Source organism: Colius striatus, chromosome 12 (genome assembly GCF_028858725.1).
Source record: "Colius striatus isolate bColStr4 chromosome 12, bColStr4.1.hap1, whole genome shotgun sequence".
Classification (NCBI taxonomy): domain Eukaryota; kingdom Metazoa; phylum Chordata; class Aves; order Coliiformes; family Coliidae; genus Colius; species Colius striatus.
Window position 1 is genome coordinate 5,316,761 of NC_084770.1, and position 26,236 is coordinate 5,342,996.

Sequence of the window (26,236 nt, forward strand, 5' to 3'; positions counted from 1 at the left end):
ATGCGGGGTGGTCCCAGGAAGGTTGGCAGCAGAGGCAGAGCTGCCCCAACTGATGGAGTCTCTATTCAGTAACTGGGCAGGGGATGAAAGGACAGAGGCAAGATTATGTAGTGGGGATGTTTCCTCACAGAGGAGTCTGGGTATCTCTGTTGCATTATTGCTTCCTTCCCATCCTTTGTATTGCTGTGCTATAGAAGGATTAAGCTCATGAAGTTTCTTATGACCCAGAGAAATGTCAAACTTCCTGAAGCATGGGTCAAAGAGTAGCCATACTCCATTGTCTGTGGTTGCATCCAGGATACAGTTCACCTGCTGTGAAGGTACCTTTTTAAAACCTTTTTTACTTTGTTGCAATTTAACAATCCTTTCAACGTATTTATTGACAAGTATTTGCTGAGATGTACAGATATTTCTGCTAGTAGAGCCTTTACATCACAACTTCAAGCTATGTGAAGAAACGTGAAAGCTCTTCGGTGCAGTCCTTATTTCTGTTTCTATTCAGAAGTGGAAAAATAGGCAGAGACAACAAAGAACAAATTTCATTTTCCTTCTTAAACCCTGCCAGTTTGAATAATCTTTTGCTGTGTTTCCTGATGTGGCTACTCGCATTCTTTTGTGAATTCAGACTGGCTGTTAGCAGCCTCCAAATAAAACATGGTTACATGGAGATTTACCCTGGCCCCACGCTTGTCTCGCGACATGAGATACAGAGAAGCCAACTGGTTCAGCTCATGCTACACGTCCTCTTCCAGCAACTGCTTCCTGTACAAGCTCACTGCTGTCCAAATTAATGGGATTGTTGCTTTAGCTCAAGATGTAGGAGATTTAGTTCTGGTGTTTGTGTCAGCGATCAATGAAGTCAGGAAAGTGCTTTTACAAAGCATTGAAAAGCCCTTTTATTCTGAAAGAATCAAATCCAGGCTTCTGTTAAATGCAGCAAAGGCTGCCATCATTAAAACACTGAGGCTGCAAGTTTGGCCACAAAAATGTTACAGTAATGCAGTTGGTATTCAGTCCTTTCTGTCAGCACTGCCAAGTCTGTTATTTATTTATTTATTTATCTGTTACTTTTCACAAGTCTCGTGTCTTTCATGCATTCCATAAAGCCTCAGTGTTTACAGGCATCTTACTCATCTGAGAATTTCAGCTTCCACTTTTTAAAGACCTGCTACTATCCCTTCTGGACAGAGAGGAAGCATGAAGGTGTGATAAGGCTGATCCTCACAGGCAAAACCAGAAAGCTCATAAAACTCCACATTTTGAAAGTCTAATCATGATTTTTTAAAGAGGATCTCGTGAACTTGGGCTCCCATTTATGTGTCTCCAGTGCCTGGTGTTGACTGTAGTAATGATGGCCTGGGTCAGGGCTTGATTTGAGTGCAGAGGTGCTGTTACACACAGAGAGCACTGCAGCACTCTGATGGATTGGGGGAGGAATCCTCTTTCCATTTATTATATTTCTGTTTTAACTTCACGGCCTGAGTACTGCCTTGTGCACGTTTACTGTGTGTTTCATAAAGGCCAGAGGACTCATCCTGCTGCTCTGAAACTGCTTAGCCCATCTTTGGCTGGATTTACTGTACAGGAAGAACAAACGGTTGCTTAGGAAAGCACTGTATTTAATGAGAGAGCTGGGCTGGACTTTTTTCAAACAAACAAATAAAACCCAGCAACTCTCAGTTTGGCAAAGACTTTGACATTTTGTTTGCTGCATGACCCCATTGTCTTCTTTATCCCCTCTTTTTTTTGTTGTTGTTTCTTTGTTATTGCATTTCACAACCCATGCCTGGATACTGCAATTCCTGGAGGAATGCACAACATAATGGATACTGCATGATCACAAAGTAGTTCACCTCGTGCAAAGCTGTAGCAAAAACGATGCATCATGGTTGTTCCCCAATCTTCCTTACTTCACTGACTTTTTTTTTTAATTTGGAGAAATTCCTTCAGCCTCTCCTCACAGGGGCTACCCAGTGAGAGGAAATGTAACCTTTCTCCACCCAGCAACAAAAACGCAATGGTTTTGGAGCGCTTCCTTTTTTAATTTTGCCTCTGTACAACCCAGCACAGCAGTTACATTGGCCTCTGCTTCAGGCAGAACTGTGGCACAAAGATGTTAAATGACTCATAAAAGGCAGCACACTGAAAAACAAACCCTCCCACCCCAAGCCTGCAACCCACGAAAGCCCTGCCTGTAGCTTGACTTGCAGAATGCTTATCAATACCTAAAGGGCTGGTGTCAGGAAGATGGGGCCAGTCATTTTTCCTAAGAGTCCAATGACAGGGCAAGGGGTAACAGGCACAAGCTGGAACACAGTAAGTTCCACTTCAAGATGAGGAAAAACTTATTGTGAGAGTGAGGGAGCCCTGGTACAGGCTGCCCAGAGACAGTGTGGAGTCTCTGTCTCTGGAGGTTTTCAAAACCATCTCAACACGTTCCTGTGTGATCTGATCGGGAGGAACCTGCTTTAGCAGGGGGTTGGGCTGGATGATCTCTAGAGGTCCCTTCCAACCCCCACCATTCTGTGATTCTCTGAGAAGGAGCGTTGCCAGATTGCTGAGGCAGGAATAACAACAGTATATTTTAATTTGGGTCTTTTAGAAACACCTCCATATATCGAGATATTAAGTAATGGTTTATTTTAAGAAGTCGAGTTGATTTTCAAATTCCTCATTTCGGCGGCCACTGCTGGTGTGCAGCGGGGGAGCTGGCAGCCGCAGCCTGCGGGCCCCATGCCGAGAGCTCGCCCTCAGCCGGAGGAGCGCCGGGGGACGCGCAGAGCCGCTGCCGAGTGACAGCCCGCGCCGCCTTCCCGCACCCCCGAGCCGCCTCGCTCGGGCCTCCCGGAACAGACGGGCCGGATGGGAGCCGAGAGGGCCGGGCAGCGCAGGCCCTGCCCCGCCGGCCGCCGCCGCCGCGGCCCCTCTCCCCGGGCGGGCGCAGGCGCGCTGCCCTCCGGCCGCTGCCCCCCGCCCGTCGCAGGGCTGACGCGGCGGCGCCGGCGCAGCGCGCTCCGGGCCGGCCCGGCGTGCGGCGGGGGCGGAGCGCGGCCCTGGCGGTGGCCGGGATGGGCCGGGCGGCGCCGGCGGGCAGAGGTGAGGTGGGGGGCGGAGGGCCCCGCGGGGACCCCGGCGGCGGGCGGCCCAGGCTCCGGCCCCAGCCCGCTCTGTGCTCGGCCCCGCGTAGTGTGCGGCAGCGCGGCTTGGCCAGCGGCCGCCGGGCCCTCGCTGTCGGGCGGCTCCGGCTGGTCCCGCCGGGCGGGCCGGGGCAGCAGGAGTCAGTGCCAGCCCGCAGCTCCCTGCGGCAGCGCTCGGACTTCTCTCCCCCGGGATCGTCCCGCCCGCGGTGGCTGGAGAGCAGCGGGGCCGGGAGCGCGGGGGTCCGAACGCGGTCAGCGCGGAGCCGCGGGCGGGCGGGCGGAGGCCGCGGGGCGCCAGTTGGCTCTGCGCTGCCGCCCGGCCCTCTCCGCCTTCCTGACACCTCTCCTGCCCGCCGTAGGTGCCGGGGCGAGTGCTAGTTCTTGGCTCCTGGCGCTGCCATGGGGGTTTGAGTGGGCTAACGGGAGCATGGACAGGTCCTGCGGCGGTGCGGAGCCGTTCAGTGACAGTCTCTGATGGGGAGCACGGGTAGACCCTCCATGAGTGCAGGGGTGGGAGAGTCAGGGCGTCGATGTATCTGTGCAGCTGTAGAAAGGCATTTTCAGTTGGTGCAAGAGAATTTTCTTTTTTTTCCATCATTGGGCTCTCGGCCCCACTCAATCCCCGAGTTGTCTTTTGCTCACAGATACCGCTGGCCTCTTTGCTGTGTAAGCACAGAGCTTATCTGCTTCAGGGCTGTTTGTCCTCCCTTCCCTGGGCTCTCCCAAACTGGGCTGTGCTGGTCAGGCAGGGACAGGGAGCTCAGCAGGGGTGGCTGTCACAGGGGCTGCTGCCACAGTTAAGGTGCTAAACCACTGTTCAGCAGAGCTGCGTTCCTCAGGTGATGACTAGGTTTAACAAACATGCTCTCCCTACAGCTGTCTCTGAACAAAATTTGTTCTAGCCCAGACTTCTAGCTCAGAAGAGAAGCAAACTGTCTTTGCTAAAAGCCTTACCTTGACTTACTTATGTGTGTGTCACTAACACAAGTAGAGAAGTCATCTTTGTTCAGAGCTGCAGGAGGATTATGTGTTCAATACTTGTGAAAATACACCCATCTCTTAAGGAAGACCTTCAGAAAACGTCAGGGAGACCCTTGATCCCAGACATGTGCAAGAGCCTTGACTGAAATTTCAGTTTCTCTTCCCTTCACTGGGGTTCAGCTACTTCTGTATGTCTGCCTTGCAGAGGTATTCAGGAAGGAAAGGACAAAGCTGGAGTTCATTAAAAAAGCTTCATTAAAATCAATCCAAAGCCTGAAGATGAAAAATTGCTTATGTCCATATGCCTTATTTGTACAAAAGTAACTTTTGAGTTCTTTAATCCAGAAAGTATTCTTTCATCACTCTGATTTGTGACAGTATTTCCCTTAAATGCTATTTTATCTGATGCACATATCTCTACTAATCTAGATTAGCCTAAAGGAGGATGTTTCCAAAGTAAATTATAATCATCTTACCAGAAATAAATTTAGCAGATGTGTAGGCAACTGGATGAGGCTGTGAGTTAGTTCCCAAAAGTACTAGTTGAGAGAAGGGAGGAGACCAAAGAAACTGTGAGAGTCTAAGCCTTGCAGTGTGATAGCTGAGGTCATCAGCCGCGTGTCCTGCTGAGATCCCATGAGTTGGTATCTTTGGACTTGAGCCATTTCTGTGTGGTCATGTGTTAATACATTATGTTTCATTGCAGTGTGTTTCCCTAGGCCTTGTTTCACCTCTGGGGCAGAACCTTTAGTTAGCAGTTCACAGAACTGAGCTGGGTAGGTCAGAAAATAAAGCAAAGAGAAGATAGTTCCCAGTGCTGTGAAGCTGCATTACTTCTGCATGTGCTAATTGAATTGCTTCAGACTTCCTGACTGTACCAGCTGAGTTCTGGCTACACTGTGGTTTGAAGAGAGCCACCCTTTCCCAGCTTCCTCTCTCTCTCCAGTTTAGGATTCCGGTTGGGGGAGGGAGAGCATCTTCTTGCATAGCACATCTAACCTCAGGCCCGTTTCCCTTCCCTGCTTATCTTCTGTCCTTGAGCTTCTGCCCCAAATCTCCACTGGGAAAGGCTGGGTTAACTGGGTATTGCAAGGATTGCTGGTTCCCACGAGAGGAGGTGATGTGGGAATTACTCGTGCCCACACAAGGCCACACTCCCAAGGCTGTTTGCTTTATTTACATTACTGATGCTCTTCAAAACAAGCTGCTTTTACATTTTGAACAGCAATATTAAAATCTGAGCATTCTGGAGAGGCTAAGAATTAGCAAGTGAGAGGTATTTGAATTAGCAGCTGCATGGGGCTCTTGTTCTGCTGGCCATGCAGACACAGTCCTAGATAGCTTGTGGTCCTCTCAGGATGAGGTAGCTGTGCTGCTGCAATGCTGTGGGTTTGTCCTGTGCCTGCATGGACAAAAGGTTTCTGTGGTCTGACGCTTCGGGAGTCAGCTAGAAACCTTTAGTAAGATATGTATGTGTCGTGTCTTTTTCCGGTACTTTATTTCACTGAGGGTGACATAAGCTGCAACCACGTTAGCTGCAAATGCAGTGAGCTGGCAATTTCTCTAAGGAGACCATAGCATTGTCTATGCTGAGTTTGTTACTCAGTAAAGGGTCAAGGGCCTGTGTAGGTGTTCAGTTAATTTTAGGCCAGCTTTATGTCAAGTTGATACAAAGTCAGGCTTGCATGTAACTTACCAGAGCCCCTGGGATAAGTCTCTTTTCTGAAAGCTGAGTGGCTCCCAGATAGGTTTTTAAAAACTTATAGTACAGAACAAATTCGTAACCAGAATCTGCCATTAGTGCAGAGCTGTAACAGTTTGGGGTATTCTTTGTCCAGCGCAAAAGAGATTATAATATTTAATCTTTTGCAGATATGTCAAACACAGCTGAAGGGGTGAGGACCAATGACAGGACAATTCTTTCACTTATGGTCTTTGTGAGGTGTACATCTTGGGTTTTTCTGGGTTTAAGATTTTGCTGGTGTTGTCTTGACAGCATCCCTGTGCAGTGGAGATACGGCTTATGCTAGCCAAATGTCTCTTTTAATGGTGCAAGTTCCTCAGCTTCAGAGATTTTTATCTGTGTCAGTGTATGGTGTGAAGAAGTGACTTTCTCTTCAGGTTCTTAAACTTTGGGTGGTGCTTGCTCTGTTTTTGATCTTCCATTGCTCATTTCCTTTTCTAGCAACACACTTTTTAAGCTGTTTTTTCACCTTGCTGATTTATGTTGCCAAGTAAAACTAGCAATACTCATGTAGCACTGATGGAAAATAAGTTCTTCATGCAACACCTTTAATTAAATATTTGTGTATGGATTATCTTTTGTCACTCTTAAGTAATCCTGCTATTAGAAGAGTGAACTGTTTCAGCTCCTAGAACTGAGATTAACTGCTCCTTGGAGACCTTTGCTTTAAAGGGATCCAGACTCAAAATTGATTATATTTGAAAAGGGAGAGGGAAGGGCAGGAAAGGTTTGCTTGGATTAAATGACTTAGTCAGACTTTCCATTTTAAGGAGAAACTTTTACATACAGTAAAAACTTTCAAGTTGAAGAAACTGGTGCATGCATCACAGGCAAACATGAAGTCTTTTTTAATCCTGTAAGTTATGATGTAAAACATTTTTTAATGATTTAAGTTAAAAATTAAGCAGAAGAACAGGTGGATAGAGTAGCTTTCCTGACATCTTCCTTTGTTGTACTCCAACAAGCTGTATTTCGTGACATTAATGTGCAATGAGCTGTTGCAATTGACTGCGTTGAAACTGAAACTCAATTCAGATTTGCCTCAGGTTCTTTTTATTGTCAAGACTTATCTTTGCTAGAATCTTGTTCGGTATTTTTCCCACTGTATTCAGTCTGCTAAGGGTGAAACAGTGGCAGCTGTATGCGCTTCAGCCTCCTGCGTAATCCATGGCTGTTCAGAAAGCCAGCGGTTGCCCAGCCTTCCCCCACATCTGAAGCAATGCCCACAGAGGGGATGCTTCCTTTTGGACTTTGCTATGAGAGAGCAAAGAGAAAAACAATGACTCCAAATCCTTCAGGAGGGCTCCTAAAAGCTGACAGGTGCATTGAACAGTTACTGGGCACCTATTGCTGAGATGCTGAGAAGCAGTGAAACTATCACCTTCATGTGCTGTGCTCTTTCTAGACTACACAAGGCTGACTACACAAGCAGCCCCTTGCATGTGTGGCTCTTGAGAACACTGTGATTTTGCAGGGTTGGTCTCTCTTACCCGGATGGAGGTGTGGCTGGAATAAGTTGTCCTGTTTCCTGGGGTCACTCTAGGAAGGTTTTGTAGGTACCATACGCAACAGGCAGACTCGTTGAGTTTGTAGTGTTAAAGTAGGCATCAACTGCATGTAGTGTAGAGCAGTAGGTAAGTGCTAGAAGAGCAAGTATGAGAAAGTTGGCATGATGAGGTGTTATGTCCTGATTTTTATGGTAACTGAGACGTGTGGTGACTGGTAGAGGCTTGCAAAAGAGCTAGAACCTGTTGCAGTGCTTGTACTGTTAAGCTGAACTGTCTTGCACATCTCTGTCAGTAGAGGTAGACAGGTTTCTGTTTAGATTGTAGGTAGTAAACTCTGGGCTATTTGCTGTATGGTGGGACTTGAGTGCTAAATGATATTTTTTCATCTTCTCTCTATTTCCTTCCCACTGCTCCACAAAAGAAAAATAAAAGAAATATTAAAAAATGCCACCTGCTGTTTATGTCTAAGATGACTAGAGTGAAAAATGCAGAAGACCCTCTCAAGTCAGACTTTAAATACTTATTTTTGCAGGTGTCTAGCATTCATATTTGCCTTTGAAGTCCAATTGTTAATGTTTCATTTCCATTTTTAGGCTCCTTTGTTTTCAGCTAGGTGCTGCCTATGTGTAAGGCTTGGGACAGATGTGGCTGACACATTGTTATCATAGTCTGTAAGTCAGAGGCAGTTGGATGCGACTGCTGGAGTGGGGAAAGTCCATTTCTGAGTTTGAGCAAAATACAAACTTGTAAAATAGAGGGTGTGAGGGACTTGGGGCTGAGACACCTTCTGTGAAACATCCTGCATTGTACGTGCAGCTGATGCCTTCCCCTTGTGTTTTTGGATTCTTTTACTTTTGAGTTACTATTTTTATTTATGTAGCAAAGATGACTAAATATTTCTGTCAGGCTTTACGCTCTTGTGTAGTCCTATATATCCTTATTGCACAGTTATAGATGCAAGTTTTTAGGGGAGAAAAGAATTTTTAAGGTGACTAACTGGTGTTGTGTATTGGTATTACTTTGTTACTGTAAACACTGATAATAGATGCTGATCCTGGTGGTGTAGCAGAGTAAGCTGTTGCTGTAGATATAGAGTAACCACTTCAGAGTAAGGTGTGTCATTCTTTATTTAGTCAGAGTCAAAATTTGTGGAAGTCAGTGCATTGCTGTTCCTTTAAGGGAAGAATTTGTGTGAGCATATGAAGTGTCTTCAGAGTGCCTGCTAACATTCCTTGCACAAGAATAAGCATTCACTTTGCACAGTGCTGATGGAATCAGCTTCTTGCACACACTTGTTGGCTAATTTGGACTTCAAAGTTTTGGTTTTTTAGAAGCCTTTTGAGGCAAGCTAGTTAACCACACTTGCTGTAAGATGTAGGCATTGAGAGAGATTTAACCTCAGACTTGAGAGTCAAAAATTACATATAGGGAGTGTGGGCTGGGTGGGGATTACCTGTTTATTGCTTTACCTCAAGGGAAGGTAAATGAGAAGAGCCTGTTTACACACCAAACCATTGCAGCTATTGCGTCTTTTCCCTTTTGGTGCAAGTGAGAAGGTCTTAGGGAATGTGGGACTGTGTTAGGAGGGTGGGTGGAATTTTAGATAGGCATGTTGCCTGAGGAATGTGCCTTAGTGTTTTGCTATTATGTTACAGTTCAGATAACTGAATTCATTTCCCTTATTCTTTCAGCTGTTTTTCAAGACCATAATGCAGCAGAAAAATGAAAAAACAGAGAAGACATTTGCTTTGGAAAAGAAGTCAGTTGCTGGCCCAGTCTAGAAGATGGACCAGTGGCTTTGGAGAGTTTGGGAAATCCTGCTTCCAAAAGCAATTTTTCCTAGCTAAGAGGAGACGACAGAGTGCTCAGTTAATTGTGAGCCTAAGTCACAACACACTGCACAGAACTCTGCAGTGCAGAAGGAAAACACTTGAGCTCCAGAGCAGGTGAGCTCCTGATGTGTCTCTAAATGCAGAAACCTATCCAAAACCTACTGCTGAACCATACAGCTTTCTTTACAAAACTACTGAGAGCAAAAAGATCCTGTCCCTTTCGCAAAGCCAAAAGCCTGTCTGGAGGAGCAGTAAGAAAGCTCAACAATGAATCCTTTCAGAGTGAAGATCCCTTGAATGAAGAATTTGAAACTGTCGCTGTTCTTACTAGAGTCTCTGGCAGTACCTGTTATGTCTCATGTGGTGTGCTGCATGGTGCTGCCTTACCCCTAGAGAAAGGTGGTTTTGTATGTCGTAGGGAGGAATGCAATAATGGTGAGGGCAACACAGTCCTAGTAGTTTTAAACAACTATAAAAGGAAATGCTGTTTCAAAAGGAGTGGAATGGAACTTGTGGCCCCTTGACAACTATAAAGAGGTCCAAATTTAATCGTCATACTGTAAAAAAGAGATTTTTATTTATGATGCATAAGAAACTTTCTATGGTTAGGTTTCGGTGTAGAATTATAAAATCCCTGGAACTTCGAGCAAGAGGCAAAACCTGCAAATTGAGAAAAATCAAACCAAGGTGGGTGGAGAAGGTTGCAAGGGACCATCAAGAGACTCTTCAGCGGGATTTTGAAAGTGGATTTTGTAATTGGCTTTCCTACTGGAAATCTAAAAGTAACCGTCTTTGGAAGCGGTGCAGCTTATCAGATATGAACAATAATACACCCGGCTCTTTGGGTGAGGAGAACAAAATGTGTGTGCCCAAGATGTGCCATGGGCAGGATGCATTGCCATGTGCTGACCTGTGTTCTGAGGAGCCAGAACCCAGAGGACAGGATGGCAGTGTGGAGGCTGTCCCGCCAGAACTGCCTGCTAGAGCTTCTCCAGAGACCTTGCACAAGGCAGAGGCCAATGGGGCCCTGGCAGAGGACTGTTGCTCTGACGTTTTCATCTCCATGACAGGAAAAGAAGTTACTGTTTCCGGTCAAAGTGATGCAGAATCTAATGAGGTTATGGGTGTAGATGGAATGATGCTGTTGCAATCCTCCTTGCAGAACTCTGATGTCAATGATAATGTTGCAAATGGACCTTTATCCATGGAGCTAGCGCAAAATGAGGACAGCTCTAGCCAAATGGAAGTAGAAGATTCCTTAAACCTGGATGTTTGTAGTGCAAAGTTACTAGATCACCCTTACTGTAAAAGTCCTCTTGAGGAGCCTTCACCAGAAAGCACAGGACTGAAATCAGAAACTCGAAAGGGAGGCAAAAGGAACAGTCAGAAAACTTCCCGGGTGGCTGATGAGCACTTGGCAACGTGGCTTTGTGGTATACCTTTTACATATCTTAGGGCTTCCAGGAGTTCCTGAACACTGGTGGATGTACTGTGGAGTTGACATGTTGCACTAATTCCTTTATTAAAATGGTTTCTTATTGTGAATTGTAAAGGGTGCTTAGCATAACAATGAAATGAGGCTGCAAAGAGGAGAGCTGCATTAAGGAAGGACAAATCAATGCTTATCTAACAAGCTATTTTGGGGGATAGTTGAATGGTGCCTCTGTTGCTTTTGTTTTGTAGAATATGATGTATTTAATTGGAATCTTTGTGGAAAATTGTTGATAGACATTTTAAATGTCTTTTATCCTGTGGTTTCAGAAGATGATACAGGGTTAAACTTCCAGTCTTTTAAATGGTTGACAGTTATTACTCATGACTTGAGTTTTGAAAATCCTTAGTATTCTAACGCTTGCTTCCAGCCTTCTCTTCTCTTGCTGTCTTAGACTGAAACTAAATCACTTCATGAATCTCAGGTTTTAATAGGCAAATAATTTTCATCATCACTTAGTTTTCACTATGATTTTTCATAAAGTGGGCTAAATGAATCTTATTACACAGTATTTTTAATAAGGCAAGACTAATAGTCACAAATGTTCATCAAAAGGCTTTGGAACTTTTTCACTCACTCCTGAGCATGCAGTATTTGATAGCCTCTTTAGAGAGGAACACGGTAAAAATAGTAACTGGTGTCTCATTTATGTATAGCAGCATTCTATATATATAGTAAGGAGCAGTAAGCTAACAGGTTGTGCCATCTAGTACCATTAATGTAATGTTCAAGTTTAGTGGTGCTCTGATAACAGAAGTCTTCCTTTGGAGAAACTGGCTTCATAGGTTTCCATAAACCTGCAGCTGGTGTCAACAAGTGTTAAGGGAATCGTTTGAAGTTTTACATGCTCTCATTTTTCTGCCCACCTTTTTATCCTTCAGTTTTACAATTTATTCTTTAAAGCAAAACGTGAAAAAGGAGAAGTTGAACCTCAAAAGATGCTTTAGCTTTCCACATCCGTATCTGCAAGTTAGCATGGGATGGCTTTGTCTGACTGGCTTTACGTGGTCCAGCAAGGACTAGGTGCTGTGTGAGAAATTGAGAGAAACTGTGGTGCCACAGTGAGCAGACCACTTCTGCAATGGAGTTTTAGAGTTTGTCCAGCAGAAAAAGCATGTAGTCCTTCAATAATGGGCCAGAACTAAGATGGTACCAGGGTGGCAAAGGTTGAAGTGTTATGATTTGATAGGCAGTCATGTTCCTGTTTGCTAAAGGCCTGAATATCTTAAAAAAATGAAAAAAACAGGCAGCAAATGCACAGAACTTCCCACACTTGACCACTGTAAGAGAATTCTTCCCTAGTTCTGCATGAAAGTAGGTGAGACCCATTTCCATTTTCTTCAGAGTTGAAGGTTTCTCCCGGAGGATTGAAGCCAAGTCAACACTACACACATGCTCATACTGATGTTATGGCACTTCTGAGTTTTCTCAGCTGGAAAGCTGTAAAAGAAAAAAATGTATTTTGGTATAACTATGTACACGAGTTCTAGTGTATTTAGGAGTGTTAATCATTAACTGCGCCCTAAATGATACTATTAACCTGGAAAGAGTTTCTGGAGTAGATGTCTGAAGGAGGTGTAAGTGTTAGGGATGCTCTCAGGTTTTGAATTTCTCTGCAGCAGCTGAACTCAGATGTTAATGGGCTGCGATATTTAGTACATTCTGATGTGCTATTAGGTATCAAACAGCTAAATGCTGTTGGTGATGGGTGTCTGATCTTGCACCAGTTCTGAACTTTGTATTTTCCTCCTTGAGTTATTTAGTTACACGAGCCTAAGTGAGGTCAGAGTCTAGTTAGAGGTCTCCTGGAGCTCTGCTGCTGTTGCTTGTGACTAAGAGAACAATCCTTCCTCTGTGTAGGAATAAAAAGTGTTTAAAAAATTCATATATTAAAAGAGAGTAGGGTACACTTCTAACCCCCATGCATCATCTTTCTAGATTTCAGGCCAGAGTGAGAAATATCCTCCCTGTCACAGTCTACTGAGGTGTAAGGGATACCGTTTGTTAGGCGAGTGTGTGGCAGAGTTGCTAGGAAGGTTACCTTCCCATGAAGAATGCCTCCTTGTTCCCTGATCTTACTCTTCCATCCTCCCTTCCTTCTGTCACACATCCAGGTGTACTTCTTGCTCTAACTTCACTGCTTTTCTTAGCTCTTTATGTTTTGTTCTTGGTCTCTTTTCTTCTTTTTACTCTTTTCTTACTGATGTTCTTCTGGCACAATTTTCTGTCAAATGTTTCTCTCATCTTGCTTCCTCCCATCCTGATCTTGGAAACCCAGTGAGTATTGTTAAAGCCTGTGTAGGCAGAGAGCCCAACATACACTGCACTGTCCGGTGATGCTCTCTGCCATCACACCCAGGCCTAAGAAGAGTCCTGTAGTTGGGCTTAGAGCAGTTTCCTTGGATTCTGATCTCAGATTCAGCTTTCTGTACGTGTGTTTTCTGCTGCATTCGAAAGTGGATTTTCAGAAAGCTGGATGACTTGGTCTTTTTTCTCTTGTTCACAAGCAAATGTTGAAATCCTCTTTTCCATTCTCTTTTATTCTCAAAAGTGGTTTTGGATGCTTGGGTGGGATTTATGTCTCCAGTGTTCCAGTCTTGTGTCTGAGAAAAAGAAATCTGTTTCCTAGGTTTTAAAAGGTCCTCCAGCATTCATCTCTTTGTTATTTACTAATTAATATATTTTGTTTCTGGTGTTATGGTTGCCCAGTGCTTTCCCAGGCTGACGTGGCTCTCCGTGTCACCTTAAATGCCATCCCTGGGGTACAGGGGTAAATGAGTTAAATTTGCTGCTGTCTTTTCCATTCACTAACGTTGCAGCAGAGGAACTGAACTGACTGTAAACACTGCCAGCCAAGGCTGCTTACATTTGAGGGGAGTAATTCTGCATACTGTAAAGACAAGACACTGGGTATTGCAGAAACTGATGGCTTTCATATTGCAGCAAAATGATTTAAGATGCTAGGCAGGAGGATGGATTCTCCTCGTAGCGCTGTTGTAGTTAATTTGATGTGGATATGTGTGTAATCTGCAAGAATGAGGTCTGATGTTTTCCTTTAAAGCTGAGTGATCAGAGTCCTGCTTTTTTTATTTTTGTCCTCCTTCCCTTGCCCCCGCTTTTATTTAATGTTGCCAATTTGAGCTTAGCTTTCCTAAATATATAGTTGCCATGTGTGGTGCTGTGTGTTGGGTACTGAATGATTACTGCTTGTACTTGGAAGGAACAACTGCTTTATTGGACAAGCGAACTCAGAAAGATTTTATATGTTTGCCCTTTCATTTTTCTGGTGTATTTAAAGGATTCCTAGACGAAGTTATGAAGAAATATGGCAGTTTAGTACCACTCTGTGAAAAAGATGTCATGGGAAGATTAAAAGAAGTCTTTAATGAAGATTTCTCCCATAGGTGTGTAGCAGTATCAAATTCTAGACTTTGTAAAGGACAAATTGCTTGCATTGCTATTGCACGTCCCACCTCTAAGACCTAACACAACAGAAGTCCATTTGACATGACCTTGACTTTATTTATTTTCTACCTTTTAAATCTTGTTTTTAGAAAACCTTTTATCACCAGGGAAATCATGAAGTATCGGGAAAAACATCCAAAAACCTCCACTTGCAATTTCCGGGTCTTCTATAATAAGCACATGCTAGATATGGATGATTTAGCTACACTGGAAGGCCAGAACTGGCTGAATGACCAGGTCAGAGATGCTTGCTATTTGTATGCTTCCTTACCCCTTTTTAGCCCATTTATGTTAGGATATCAGTTGTTCACCTTCTGTTAAGTTAGAGGTGGACTATCCTTACTTTACACTTGAAGTAAAAGAGGTGGTGAGCAGCTTTTGTAGTGGGGGGCGTAGTAATAGTGGTTACGTGCCTGGGAAACAGGAGGTGTCACAGCTAAACTGTTTCTTTTTAAGGAAATAGTCACATTACTTTGAGAAAATATGGGTTCCCTATCCCCAGGCTTGAGCAGATGACAAGAACAGCAGAGTAAAGCAGCAGGTTGTGGCCCACAGCCAAAAAACCAAGGCGGCTGCAGTGCCCAGGTCATGCACCAGGAGGCTTAAATTGAAATAAGCTGCATTTCAGATTGAGGCAATTACAAGCAGCCAGTTACAGTCGCTCTGCAGGCTGACCACTATTACTTGTCCTTCAGACTACAGCAAAATGTTACTGTGATTGCTCACCTCCTTCTTGCTGTTTGAAGTGTCCTACGTTTTATGGGAACTTGTGAATTTGGGGCTTATGAAATTATTCTGTACATATTCAAATATTTACTAACTCTTACAGATAATTAACATGTATGGTGAACTCATTATGGATGCAGTCCCTGAAAAGGTGAGGGGTTTTGTTATTATGCAAATGTACCTAATATAGAGGTTGAAAGGGAAGGGTGAAACACTGAATATTTCAGAGTCAAGATTCAGCTCAATGATGCTCTGAGTGGTTCCATTACAATTTGTTGCTATCTGCTGCTCAAATTCTCTTCATTTCCTGTGCTAAAATACAGTTTTCAGTGCTGTTGCTCTTGTTTCAGAAACTTACTGGATTAGCTTTACAGAAAGTCTCTGTGATAGCCTAATGTTCCTGATGGACCTGCAGAAGCCAGGTGCTCTGAGTTCCCCACATCCCATTCTCTTCCTTGGAGAGTTTCTGTCTCTGCCTATCTCTGCTTCTCAAGTGCTTTAGCCATGCCCTTGCTCAGCAGTGTTTCAGCTGAAAATTCTGGTAAAGATGGATTTCTGCTGAGATGCCAAACCATGAATGGTAGCATCTGAACCATGCACATGTGCTGCTTACACTCACCCGCCCGCCCACCTCGCAGCTGTGGGGGCCGTAACAGCTCAAACTGTGTCAGCTGCCTGCCTGGTGAATGGGAATTGATGCAGAGCTGCTTGGTTCCTCAGCAGTATTGACTCTGCAGGACTCTGTTTAGTTTGTGCATCCTCAAACAGAATGCTTACTTCTTTCCAACTGCAATACCTTAAGTGTTGGTGGCAGTTGGAAAAAAAAGAAAGGAAAAAAAATAATCAAGAAAGCAACATCCCCCTCCTGTGACTAAATTTGCAGCAGTGGCAATTATAAAGAGCCATCTGTGTACTGGTAGAGCTGAACAATTTTCAGGTGAGACCACAAAGGAAGAAGCAAACAAAGCCATTTTCAGATGAGTTCTGCAGAATGTAACTCTTTAAAATCTTCAAGCTCTGAAGACAGAGCATTGTTGCTTTGATTGGTGGTGATGGTGATTCTTCATTAGTATTCGCTGTGTTTCCCCAGTGTGTGCTAGGGTTGTGGTATTGGAGATTTTATCTGTTTGCTTGTGTCTGCTGTTTCTTCATAGTGCATAATTGAAAATCTCATGGGAGATTTTGTGCTGGTACCTCAGAAAGTGGTTTTGAAGTCTGTTGGCATAGCTAATGGGTGCTAGACTGTGTTTTCAGATGCTGAATTTTCTAACTATTTTCAAGTAATAACTCAAGCCTTCTACCACCTCTATGCAGCAGAATTATTAAAAACAGATGTTGCAGATTTCCATTGGTATTAATCTGTTCCTGTAATTGCAAGAAGATAAGCATAGGGAATAGGAATGTTAACCTGGAGCTAAATAACTTTTTGGTTAATGTAAGCCTGCTTTTTTTCCCCATAAATGTGGGAGTTTAGTTACAAAATGGATGTGGTATAACTTTAAAATGCTTTTAAATAGCAGAATGTTGTTGTTGTCCAGAGCTGGTCATAGTAGTTGAATACAAATGACCATGTTGTTGCATTAAATCTCATAACTGTTGTGATTAATGGTTGGGGGAGAGTCTCAGAGCTTCCAGCAACTAAACCCTTCTCCCCCACTCCCACTTTGCCAGTCCAGTATTCTCTTCCTTAATCCCTGTAAAGAATCACAAAAACTATAACTGCTTATCCTGGTGTTTTTCTCCTAAGTCAGCCCCCAACAAAAAAAATTAAATATGATATGCCTGGAGGTACAAAAGTATAAATATAAATGCTGCAGTGGCTCACATCATATATTATGGGGAAATAAGACTTATTTACTTGCTGTAGAACAGCACTAGTTTAGACTGGGCAAAGCCTATGTTTGTCCCTACTGGGTTTCTGTATCTAAACCTGCATTAAATATTGCCTCATTACAATGTTTTGTATAAATTATCCTGGGGGAAGGGGAATGGCTGTGCATGAAGATTTCTGTGCTCATTCCTCCTCTCTCTCTTTTTTAGGTTCATTTCTTTAACAGCTTTTTTCATAGACAGCTCGTAACCAAAGGCTATAATGGTGTAAAACGATGGACTAAAAAGGTACCTTTTAACTCTGTGTCACCGGTGCTCTGGTTCTTTGGGACTGGGTTGAATCACAAACTTGAAACTGGGTTACAGTGTGTTCAGAGGATAGATTTGAGAGGGAGCTGTAAAAAGTGGGGAAGGGTTAAGAAAAGCAGTAGGGTGTCCCTTTTCAAGACATTATGGTTATGTTGTGAAAATGTACTTTGAAGGGCTTCATCTTCAGTGGTAGGTTATCTTCTTTGCGCGTGTTTGTGCAAGCTGTTAATTTAGCTGCAAGAAATGTCTCTTCCTGCTCCTGACAGTGCCAGGTACTCTAATCTACAGGAAAGCAGACTTAATTCTGCTCTTTCATTTTATCTCAAACTGGGATTGTTTGAGAAAATCAAATTCTTACTCCTGAGTAACACAGACAGGTACTAGAAAGCAGAAATTGGAGACCCATAGTTCATAAGCCAAGCCCTTGTTTGCATTACAAGAACAAAATTCCCATTGCTTTCCAGAACCCATACCAGATCATGGGCTGGGTTATTTTCCAAGGTATTTAATACAAAGAGTAGTGCTCTCCTGTTTTTTTCTGTGAATATTGGTCCTTTCTAATATGGGAGATGAGGCAAGACTAATCAAGGACTGTGTTTGAATGTATGATCTTTCTGCAGAAGCACTTAAATAGCACACATCTGTGAAACGCCAGAGATGAACTCATTATCCCAATATAAGATCTATTAGTATGATTTATTAAAACCTCTTTAAAAGAGAGACTGAATATTGGTGCTTAATATTCCCAGATTATTTTTTTTAAGACATGATCTTTTTCTCAAGCAACTCAAGTTTTGCAAAAAAACCCAAAAGTGTAGGTAGATTCTGAAGCAAAATCTATATTCTTGTTGCTCCTGAGAGAGACTAGATGAGAACAGGACAGTTGTTTAGACATTTACACTTAAGCTGCTGAAGAATCTCTAAAGTAAGAATAAGACCTGAACAGTTTCTATTGGGAAGATTCAGTAGACTCTTCATCCTGCAGTATGCAGTTTAGGGGAAGTTGTTTCTGCTTTTTAAGAACACTAGAGTATTGTACCAGGTTTTATAAATGTGCTCTCCCGAGATACAGGAGGACAGAGCCCAGACGCTCTTCTGCGTCTAACTGCAGTGGGTTCAGGGCTCCTGTTGGTGTCTATACCCTCTGGCCACTGAGTGGGTTGGCACTCTGCTCTCATCCACTGTCCTGCCAGCTAGGTGACTCTGTACTGTCTTGGTGAAGAGAATCTGAGTTGTCACCATTCTTTCTGTGCATTAGGTCTTAACTAAAGACTCTTCCTGCCTCTTTCCACTCTCCTGGTACAGGTTTGTTCACTTGCAGCCATATCACAACTAGGGTCACATGAGCACCCTTGAGTTTAGCATGGCTCTGCTATTTACTGGACATCCCAGAAGATGTAGTTCATTTATCTTAGTCTGGATTTCCTTTGTGGGCTCAGCTTGCTGCTGGCTGACATCTGTTTCCTTCTCTCCAAGAGTGATGGATTGTTATATAGGGAGTGTGCTGTAATCTGGTCAGGAAGCAGTTTCTGCAGGTGGGAGCAGGGATCGTTGGTGCTTGTGACAATCTAAGTCCTGTTGTGAGTGAGGCTCAGCTGACAACTGCTGTGAATGCTCAGACCTTTTTGTGTCTTCAGCTTCCCACTCTTGCCCAAAAAATACATTTTTCTTTCCTTCAAATGACCTGCCTTTACCAGTAGTGCAGCAATTATGTACTGTTCAAACTGCACGGTGCTTAAAAAAAAAAGCGTAGATATCTTCCCACAGGATGAGTTCCTTTAGTTCAATATTCTATTTTTACTTATTTTCTGGACTGTGCCACCAAGAACCCAGCAATTAGACATCCATTTTGAGAAGAACCGGGAGAAGGAAGATCATGAAGGGCTCTGGCTTGGCTGGCTTCCAAAAGCATAAGGGCTCGTCTGCCACACATACACCGGGGGTGTTGTATCTGATCTACTTGTTCTGTACTTTAAGACCTTCTCCCTCATTTGCTTGCCTGTGACCACAGTACATCTGCTACGAAGTGAAGTTCATGAAAGGATGAATCTGCTCTGCCTTCACTCCTTCCTTTCCTTTGCTCAACAAAGCATTGTGCACCACTCCTCTGCTTTCCTCTGACACAGCTCAAAGCCTGTGTTATGGCAGAGGGAGTCAGGCTACACCAGCTTGCCGGTTTTGTGGGGTATTTATAATCACAACTGCTTCATCTATCACCTATCTATGAGGCAGCTCAGATAGAAATCACTGGTGCTTATGCTGTAGGAGTGTCATTACTGAAGATACATAGCTAATTCAAATGAAGGCTTGGTTGTATTGTCATCATTACTTGAGAAATCCCACTTTGACACAGATGTTGAAGTGCAATGTGAGTAGGATTTTGCCACAAATACAATGGTGACTAATTCTAGTACTGTACAATGCTCCTTAGCCATTTTCTGGGCTGTAACTGTGTTTTCGTGCCTGCTAACAAGTCGTGTATGAGATAAACATGAGGAAAGGTGATGAAAGACCAGAGGGGGCAAAAGAAAACTTCAGTTGTGGGCTGTCAGAGAGGAGGCTCAGATAAGATTAATTTCTTGCTTTGCTGTGTTCTGCCCATGGAATTGTCTCTAATGTATATTGTTGTTCTTGCCAGGTGGACTTGTTCAAAAAGACTCTGTTGTTAATTCCTATTCACCTGGAAGTCCACTGGTCCCTCATTACTGTGAACATCCCCAATCGAATTATTTCATTTTATGATTCCCAAGGCATTCATTTTAAGTTTTGTGTAGAGGTAAGAGTGACAACTCTGTCTGCAAAGTTTGAACTGTTTTCTTAAATACCACCCCCACCTTCCTTTTTCTCTTCAGCCTTAAACTTTAAATGCAGCGTGTCTGTCATTGTCTCTCCATGTATGAAATGAGAATCAGCTTGTCCTGCTGAGGAGTCTGAAGCACAGACCTCGAGGGTCACACTGATGCTGGGAGTTGAGGTCAGCTTGGCTATTGCCTAATTAGCCTGACCATGTAATGGGAACACCTTTTGTGGCCCTCTCTTGTCACTCCCACAAAAAGCAGGGGCTCAAAGCCAAGTGCCATAGGGAAGCAGACCAACCAGAAGGAGAGTGAAGGCAGCTCTTTCAGCTGTTAAGGGACTTGTGTTTAGGAAATGATAAATTGAGGTCTTTTTTGGGAGAGGTTGCCTCGGTGAGAGAACAGGACTGAAGATGCTGTAGTGTGTTGCCCAGTGGGGTTTACATGTTACTGAATTATTAACAGTGTGTAGCCTTTTTCCTCTTCTCTGCATTGATACGAGTGTGTGCCTCTGATTATAACCCAGCAACCTTTCGAAGCTGCAGCCCGAACGCTGGAGTTAAATTATCAGTCTTTCTAGTAAAGAGCAGCCAGGAAATTTTTGCTGGCACTAGCAAATTGTAATGACCTTCTTACAAAAGCTAATTTTGCCAACTTAATTGCTTGCTAGATGCAAAAACCCTCTACTTTTAACTGTGTGTAGTTGTTGGCTTACAAAAGAGTAGCAATTATTGTACCCAGGAGAATTCCAAGCTAGGACTTCTGAATGGAGATACTAGTTTCCTGCTGGCATTTGCTGAGGATGGAGCGAATGTTTGTTCTGGGAGCAAGAGGCCTTATGCTCATCAGCTTCTGAACTTGCAGGGTAAACTAGGGGTCCCTCCAGAGCCCTGTGGTCTCTCCTGCAGTCTTGCCATGTACTGGCCTCTCCCATCCCTCTGCAGGCAAGGCATTTTCACCAAAATGTCTCACATACATGAGACACTTTTATTCCTGCCCTTTGTAAGGAAAGGAGAGGACAATACCCAAAACTCCACTCCCACCAGCTAAGGTGAATGTTAGTGTGCTGGAGCCTGTTTAAATTGTGTTGCAAACCGTCAGCCTGTTTACAGAGAAGTAGAAGGATTTTCTTAACCCAAGACCATGGGCTCATTTATCTTGCTTCCTTTTTTTTGCTTGTGTCAGACTATTTTTTCCTGAATGTCACTAAAACTCTCCCTGGAGCTTTGTTGATTAGGTGCAGAACTCGAAGCATTTTGTATTGAGATTGAGACAGGAAGATGCTATCCTGTTGAACGTAAAGGTCTTGGTGTCAGTCAAGTGAGGCAGGAGAGAACACCTGCTAGACTGCACTGTGTGTCTATGCAGGTCTGACTCTGTGCCTGAGTACCACAGCAGGTCTAGTATTAAGTATACCAGTGCATGGTAGGGCTGAGGGGTGGTAAAGCTCCCCTTGACGGACGTTAAATGGTAGAAGGCACGGTACCCACCAGAGTTCATTTCTTTACCTCAAGATCTCAGCTCAGCTCCTAATACTTAAAGCTTACTCGAAGTTTGTCCTCATTGTCAAAAGCGTATCAGTCAAGATGTCAATGTCTGTCTCCTGTTTTTCAGCTGGTGAATAATACTATTTTTTTTTCTTTTCCCTTCCTTTTTAAGAACATTCGGAAGTATTTGCTGACTGAAGCAAAAGAGAAGAATCGCCCCGAGTTTCTTCAGGGTTGGCAGACTGCTGTGACAAAGGTAAATGGCAGCACTTTGAGCCCTGGAGTCCAATTTTTCTGGGAGATTTTAAGAAACTGCTTCTATTCCAGCCAAAACAGAGACAAGAGTTAATTTTCTTCCTAGTTGCTGGTATGGTGATGTGGTTTGGATTTCAAGTGAGAATAATGTTGCTAACACACTGACGTTTTAGTAGATGCTAAGTAGTGTTCACACTGAGTCAAGAACTTTTCAGCTTCTCATGCCTTGCTTGAAGAGGCTGGGAGGAGACAGCCAGGATAGCTGACCCAAAATGTCCAAAGGGATATTCCGCACCATGTGATGTCATGCTCAGTATATAAACTAGAGGGAAAGCTGGCAGGGGGTTGCTGCTCAGGAAGCAGATGGAGAGCAATTGCACTGTGCAGCACTTGTTTTGTATGTTCTAATTCTACTATTGTTATCCTTTCCTTTTTTGTTCTATTAAGCTGTCTATCTCAACTCACAAATTGGAATTTTTTTGCTCCCAGTTCTCTCCTCCAGAGTGAACAGTGAGTGGGCAGTGAGTGAACGGCTGTGTTGTGTTCACCTGTCTGCTGTGTCCAACCACGACACTTCTAAGCCCCTATATTTGCACAAGCGAGAGATTGATTTATGCTGACCCTGTGGAGGGTGCTAGGAGAGACCCAGGTGGTGGCACATGGGAATTAGAGCTCTGCCACTCATTCATCTCCCAACAGATCTTTAAATACTTCCTGCAAGTTGCTTGGTTATCTGGGCCTAGTCTCTGGACAGTTAAATATCCATGGAGTAAAACACGTAGCTGATGCCCATGTTGGCATGAGGTCAAAGTTTGAATGAGCTGGAGACTCAGCTTCCTCACTTCTCCCAGAAGGACTGTTCTGAACTATGCCAAACAGATGGGGTTTGGTGAGAAAGGGAACAGGCTGATGCTGCTGCTATCTATACTTTGCTGTGGATAGAGGGCTTTGGTCTTCAGGGCTGCTTGTGTTACATTGCATTTGATCACAAGTAAACAAAGCCTGGCAACAATAAAAGGGAATAACTTGTGTGTAGTGTAAATGAGGGAATATGTGATTTGCATGGCCATCCCATAATGGATCTAAAGATATAAAACAGGTCATTGCACACTAGACATACTCCCAACAGCTCCTCCCTTGCACAGCTTTATTTTTAGATGCTGATACAGTGATAAAGTGATTCCTCTCTGCACACATGCACATCCTGTGCAGTCACGAGTTTGTCCTCGTGCATTCTGTGACATAGGAGAGCTGGGAGTTGACAAAGAAAAGTGACAAGTGCCACGGACATAGCAGCAGTAGTGAGGGGAACTTTTTAGCTTCACATATCAAAATTGAGTGTGTTTGAAGAAATTAATAAAGGTTGACAGTTCTCATTAGGGACTACCTTGCTCAGTCCTGTCATCTGCCCGTGTAGGACTCTTCATATTCATTGAGACCCTGTGGTGTGATGTGAGGGGAAACCACTGCTTGTAGCATGGATTCTGAGAATAATCTTGCTTTAGGCCTGTGTGACTTTGCTGATGTAGTTTGGTCCTGTGTAATGCAGATAATGCTGTACAAACATTTATTTAAACTAATCGAGAAGCCGTTCTGTGTAGGCCACTAAAAGAAAATAAACTTGAAAGAAAGATTGGTGATTTGTTTTCCATCTTATGCTATATATTTTTCTAAATGTTAAGTGTTATTCTAACAAGGTGTTAAGTGTCACCTTGCAAAAGCTGGGATCAGAATAAGTAATTACAACTCTAGTTTCTAGTGCTGAATAACGGCTAGCTCTGCGAAGGAGACACCTGATTGTTTTGCCAAATCTCCTTTTGGACTTTAAACAGGACTTTAGAGAATAAAAGGACATGTAAAGATCTAACATATCTCTTCTTGTGGTTTGTTTTATTCTCCTTTTAGTGCATTCCACAACAGAAAAATGACAGTGACTGTGGGGTTTTTGTGCTCCAGGTAAGAGTACTGCTTTTAAAAAACCAGTGGCCTATCTTGTTCATATAGTAAATGTCCTTTTTTTCAATCAAGCCTTTTCCTTTTCCTCAGTACTGCAAGTGCCTCGCCTTAGACCAGCCTTTTCAGTTCTCCCAGGAAGATATGCCCCGAGTGAGAAAAAGGATTTACAAGGAGCTGTGTGAATGCCAGCTAATAGACTAATAAAATGCAGCCAACCTAATTTCTCTGGCACTTCTGACAAGTTGCAGCTGGTGTTTGTGTACTTGAATTTCTGAAAACTTCCATGAATTTTGAGTGTTTCTCAGCTGAGTGGTGTGGCCACTGTTGTTACCTCAATTTTTTGACGAGCTCTTTAACTGGCAGAACTTCAACAGAGCTGCCGTAAAATATTCCTTATGTCAGTTTGGTTCTCTTATGTTCTTTCCTGTATTTAATATTTATTATCTCAGCATGCATATAGGCAAAGCATGCAACTAAAACCATCAAACTGTAGATTTGGTGCACCTTTGAGATGTAGCTAGAAATGACAAATACAGGTGATTTTTGTCTGGAAACATAAAGATGCATGATGTGTTTTCTGACGCAATAATGCTTTGAATGTACAAAAATCAATGCCATAAAAAGAACAGCTAGAACATGTTTGATAGTTCCATTGTCCCTGTTGTGGCTGTATAATACTGAATTACCACTTTTTAGGTTGGCTAAACCCAGCTACAGATTTAATTTGTGGAGACCCCTTTTTTAAGTAGTTGAAGTTGCTAATAAAGTTTGTTCTGTTACTATTTATCCAGCTGTCACTATCAGCCTGTCCCTATAGACAAAAAGCAGCCTTTGCACAAATAGAGCTTCAGCACTTGTCTGTATAATAAAAAGTACAAAGGTGGTCAGTCAGTCAGATTGATGGTATGTTCCTGTATGCTGCAGAAGTCTCCATGATGTGTGTATTAAGAAGAATTATAAAGTTGGCCCCGAAGAGTCACAGCTTAAATACTAAGATAAGCTCCTTGGCTGTAACTGTTGAAATCTCAGATGGCTTTGACTCACTTTCCGGGTCCACGGTATGCAGTGAAATGTACCATTTCGACATCTCTCCCTTCAGCTCTGTCTTCAGATGAACTCCCTTCAAGCTTGTCGTGTTTAACCTCCTTTTGGCTTTTGCCTTTGTTCAAATATAAATTAATTCATTTCTGCTGCATCAGCTGTTTGATTGTCTCAACCATCCCTGGTTTTGTTTGCGTTCGGTAGCACCGCTGAATAAAAGCATTGGGGTGGGTGCTGTTCAAACACAAGGTGATGTTGTTCTGCTCCAGAGGGACAGGAGGCTGAGTCCAGCACTGCCCTTTTTTGCCATGTTGCTGCACTGGGCAGGGATAAGTGAGAGCTGTGGATCTTGAGACTTTGGAGGTTTTGCCTTGATTTGTAAACTATGATGTGCTGCTTGCTGAAGAGAGTTATTTTGAAGAGACTATTGTGTGGGACTGCTACACCAGCAAATGTCTTAGCTGTGTTTTTCTGCCAGATAAAACCATGAGCCCAGAGAAAAATTATTTTCAATGCTAAACATCATCTGTTTCACAGCTTCACTTTGTGTCTGTCTGTAGCCCCAACTTCTGATGGAGGAAAAGCACTTTGACTTCCCTGTCTTGCAAATTAATTCAGGCTTGAGCTAAGCCAGGTGCAAATCCCTCCTAGATTACAGGAGGGAGAAGTGAGGGAGTGCCAAGCAGGCACAGGCTGGGAGATGGAAACGTGTGTGTGCTGTGTTGTGCTAGAGAAGGAGGTCCTGCTGTATCTTTCCTTGTTCCCACTTCCTCTTGTTGGCAGCTGGCAAGGACTGGCTTAATTTAGCAAGATAAGGAAGGCCTTAAGCACTTGCTTAGATGATTTAAAAGAGGAACCTTCAGACCTGACTGGCTAAACGTGCATGTGCCCATCATATGGTGCAGAGGACCCCACAGCACACGGTTTCTTTGTGTTTCCCTGAAGTGTTACTGGTACAAACAGCAGCAGCTTCGTGGTGCAAGTATCTGTGACTTTCATGAAGACTAAAATTTGGGCTGTAGTTTCTCATGTGCTAGAGTGGAACATGTAAGCCAGTGCTGCCTTTCTTACCTTCCCCCTGCACTACTGTCGTGTGAACAGCCAAATGCTGCCGTGCAGCAGAGACAGCTGAACTGACCCAGGTTAAAGCAAACTCAGAGCAAAGGTTGCTCTTAACCTGGAGGTGTTCTCACCTCAGTGTAGCTTTTCATTGTGTATGCCAGCATGAATGAACAGGGAGAATTAGGTGGCCAGGAGGAGAGTTGAAAGCAGTGCCAGTCTTGGGTGGGTGCAGGTGAAGCTATATCCTCAAGCCAGGCTCCCTGCAGAAGGCTGGTGAAACGCAGCAAGGGAGCTGCATAAGCAAGATGCCTTTCTTTTCAGAACTGAAGCTATTTGGTAAGGAAGCTTGAAAGGTCTGCTGTGACAGTGTAGCAGCCTGGAAGATTCAGTGCCTCCAAGGAAGCCCTTTGTGTTTTTTGTGGCAGTTGCCTCATTGATGAATGTTTTTCATTGCATGGGAACATGTTGGAGCACTGGAACACAGGTAGTCCTTTCCTGAAACCTGATGAGTGCTACTGGCTGGTAGAAATTCATCTTCTTCTGCAGGAGACTGGGAGGTGTTTTAATCGTGATCCCTTTATCTGTGGCATCAGCAAAAGGATGGTATTTCTGT

General features: G+C 43.6%; 1 protein-coding gene across 3 annotated transcripts; it reads left to right on the forward strand.

Annotated features, from left to right (window-relative positions):
* Positions 1 to 3,021: 3,021 nt before the first annotated feature.
* On the forward strand, positions 3,022 to 24,715 carry SENP5 (SUMO specific peptidase 5). Of its 3 annotated transcripts, none has more exons than XM_062005582.1 (9): positions 3,022 to 3,096; positions 9,065 to 9,319; positions 14,252 to 14,399; positions 14,992 to 15,039; positions 16,929 to 17,006; positions 19,666 to 19,803; positions 21,482 to 21,565; positions 23,470 to 23,520; positions 23,611 to 24,715. In XM_062005582.1, the coding sequence occupies exons 2-9, from the start codon at positions 9,096 to 9,098 to the stop codon at positions 23,719 to 23,721; spliced, it is 882 nt and encodes a 293-aa protein (XP_061861566.1). In that variant the 5' UTR covers positions 3,022 to 3,096; positions 9,065 to 9,095; the 3' UTR covers positions 23,722 to 24,715. The 3 variants fall into 3 exon arrangements, with proteins under 3 accessions (XP_061861566.1, XP_010206177.1, XP_061861567.1); XM_010207875.2 differs by lacking the exon at positions 3,022 to 3,096 and adding an exon at positions 13,996 to 14,101 and having other exon boundaries at positions 9,230 to 10,638; XM_062005583.1 differs by lacking the exon at positions 3,022 to 3,096 and adding an exon at positions 13,996 to 14,101 and having other exon boundaries at positions 9,230 to 9,319.
* The last annotated feature ends 1,521 nt before the right edge of the window (positions 24,716 to 26,236 follow it).

Excerpts from the sequence above, each read along its gene's own strand:
- SENP5 (XM_010207875.2), top strand. The coding sequence starts at position 9,687 with ATGCTGTTTCAAAAGGAGTGGAATGGAACTTGTGGCCCCTTGACAACT. Across the intron at positions 10,639-13,995 it reads CTTGGCAACGTGGCTTTGTG|GATTCCTAGACGAAGTTATG; the intron begins GTATACCTTTTA and ends GTGTATTTAAAG. Across the intron at positions 21,566-23,469 it reads GGCAGACTGCTGTGACAAAG|TGCATTCCACAACAGAAAAA; the intron begins GTAAATGGCAGC and ends TTCTCCTTTTAG.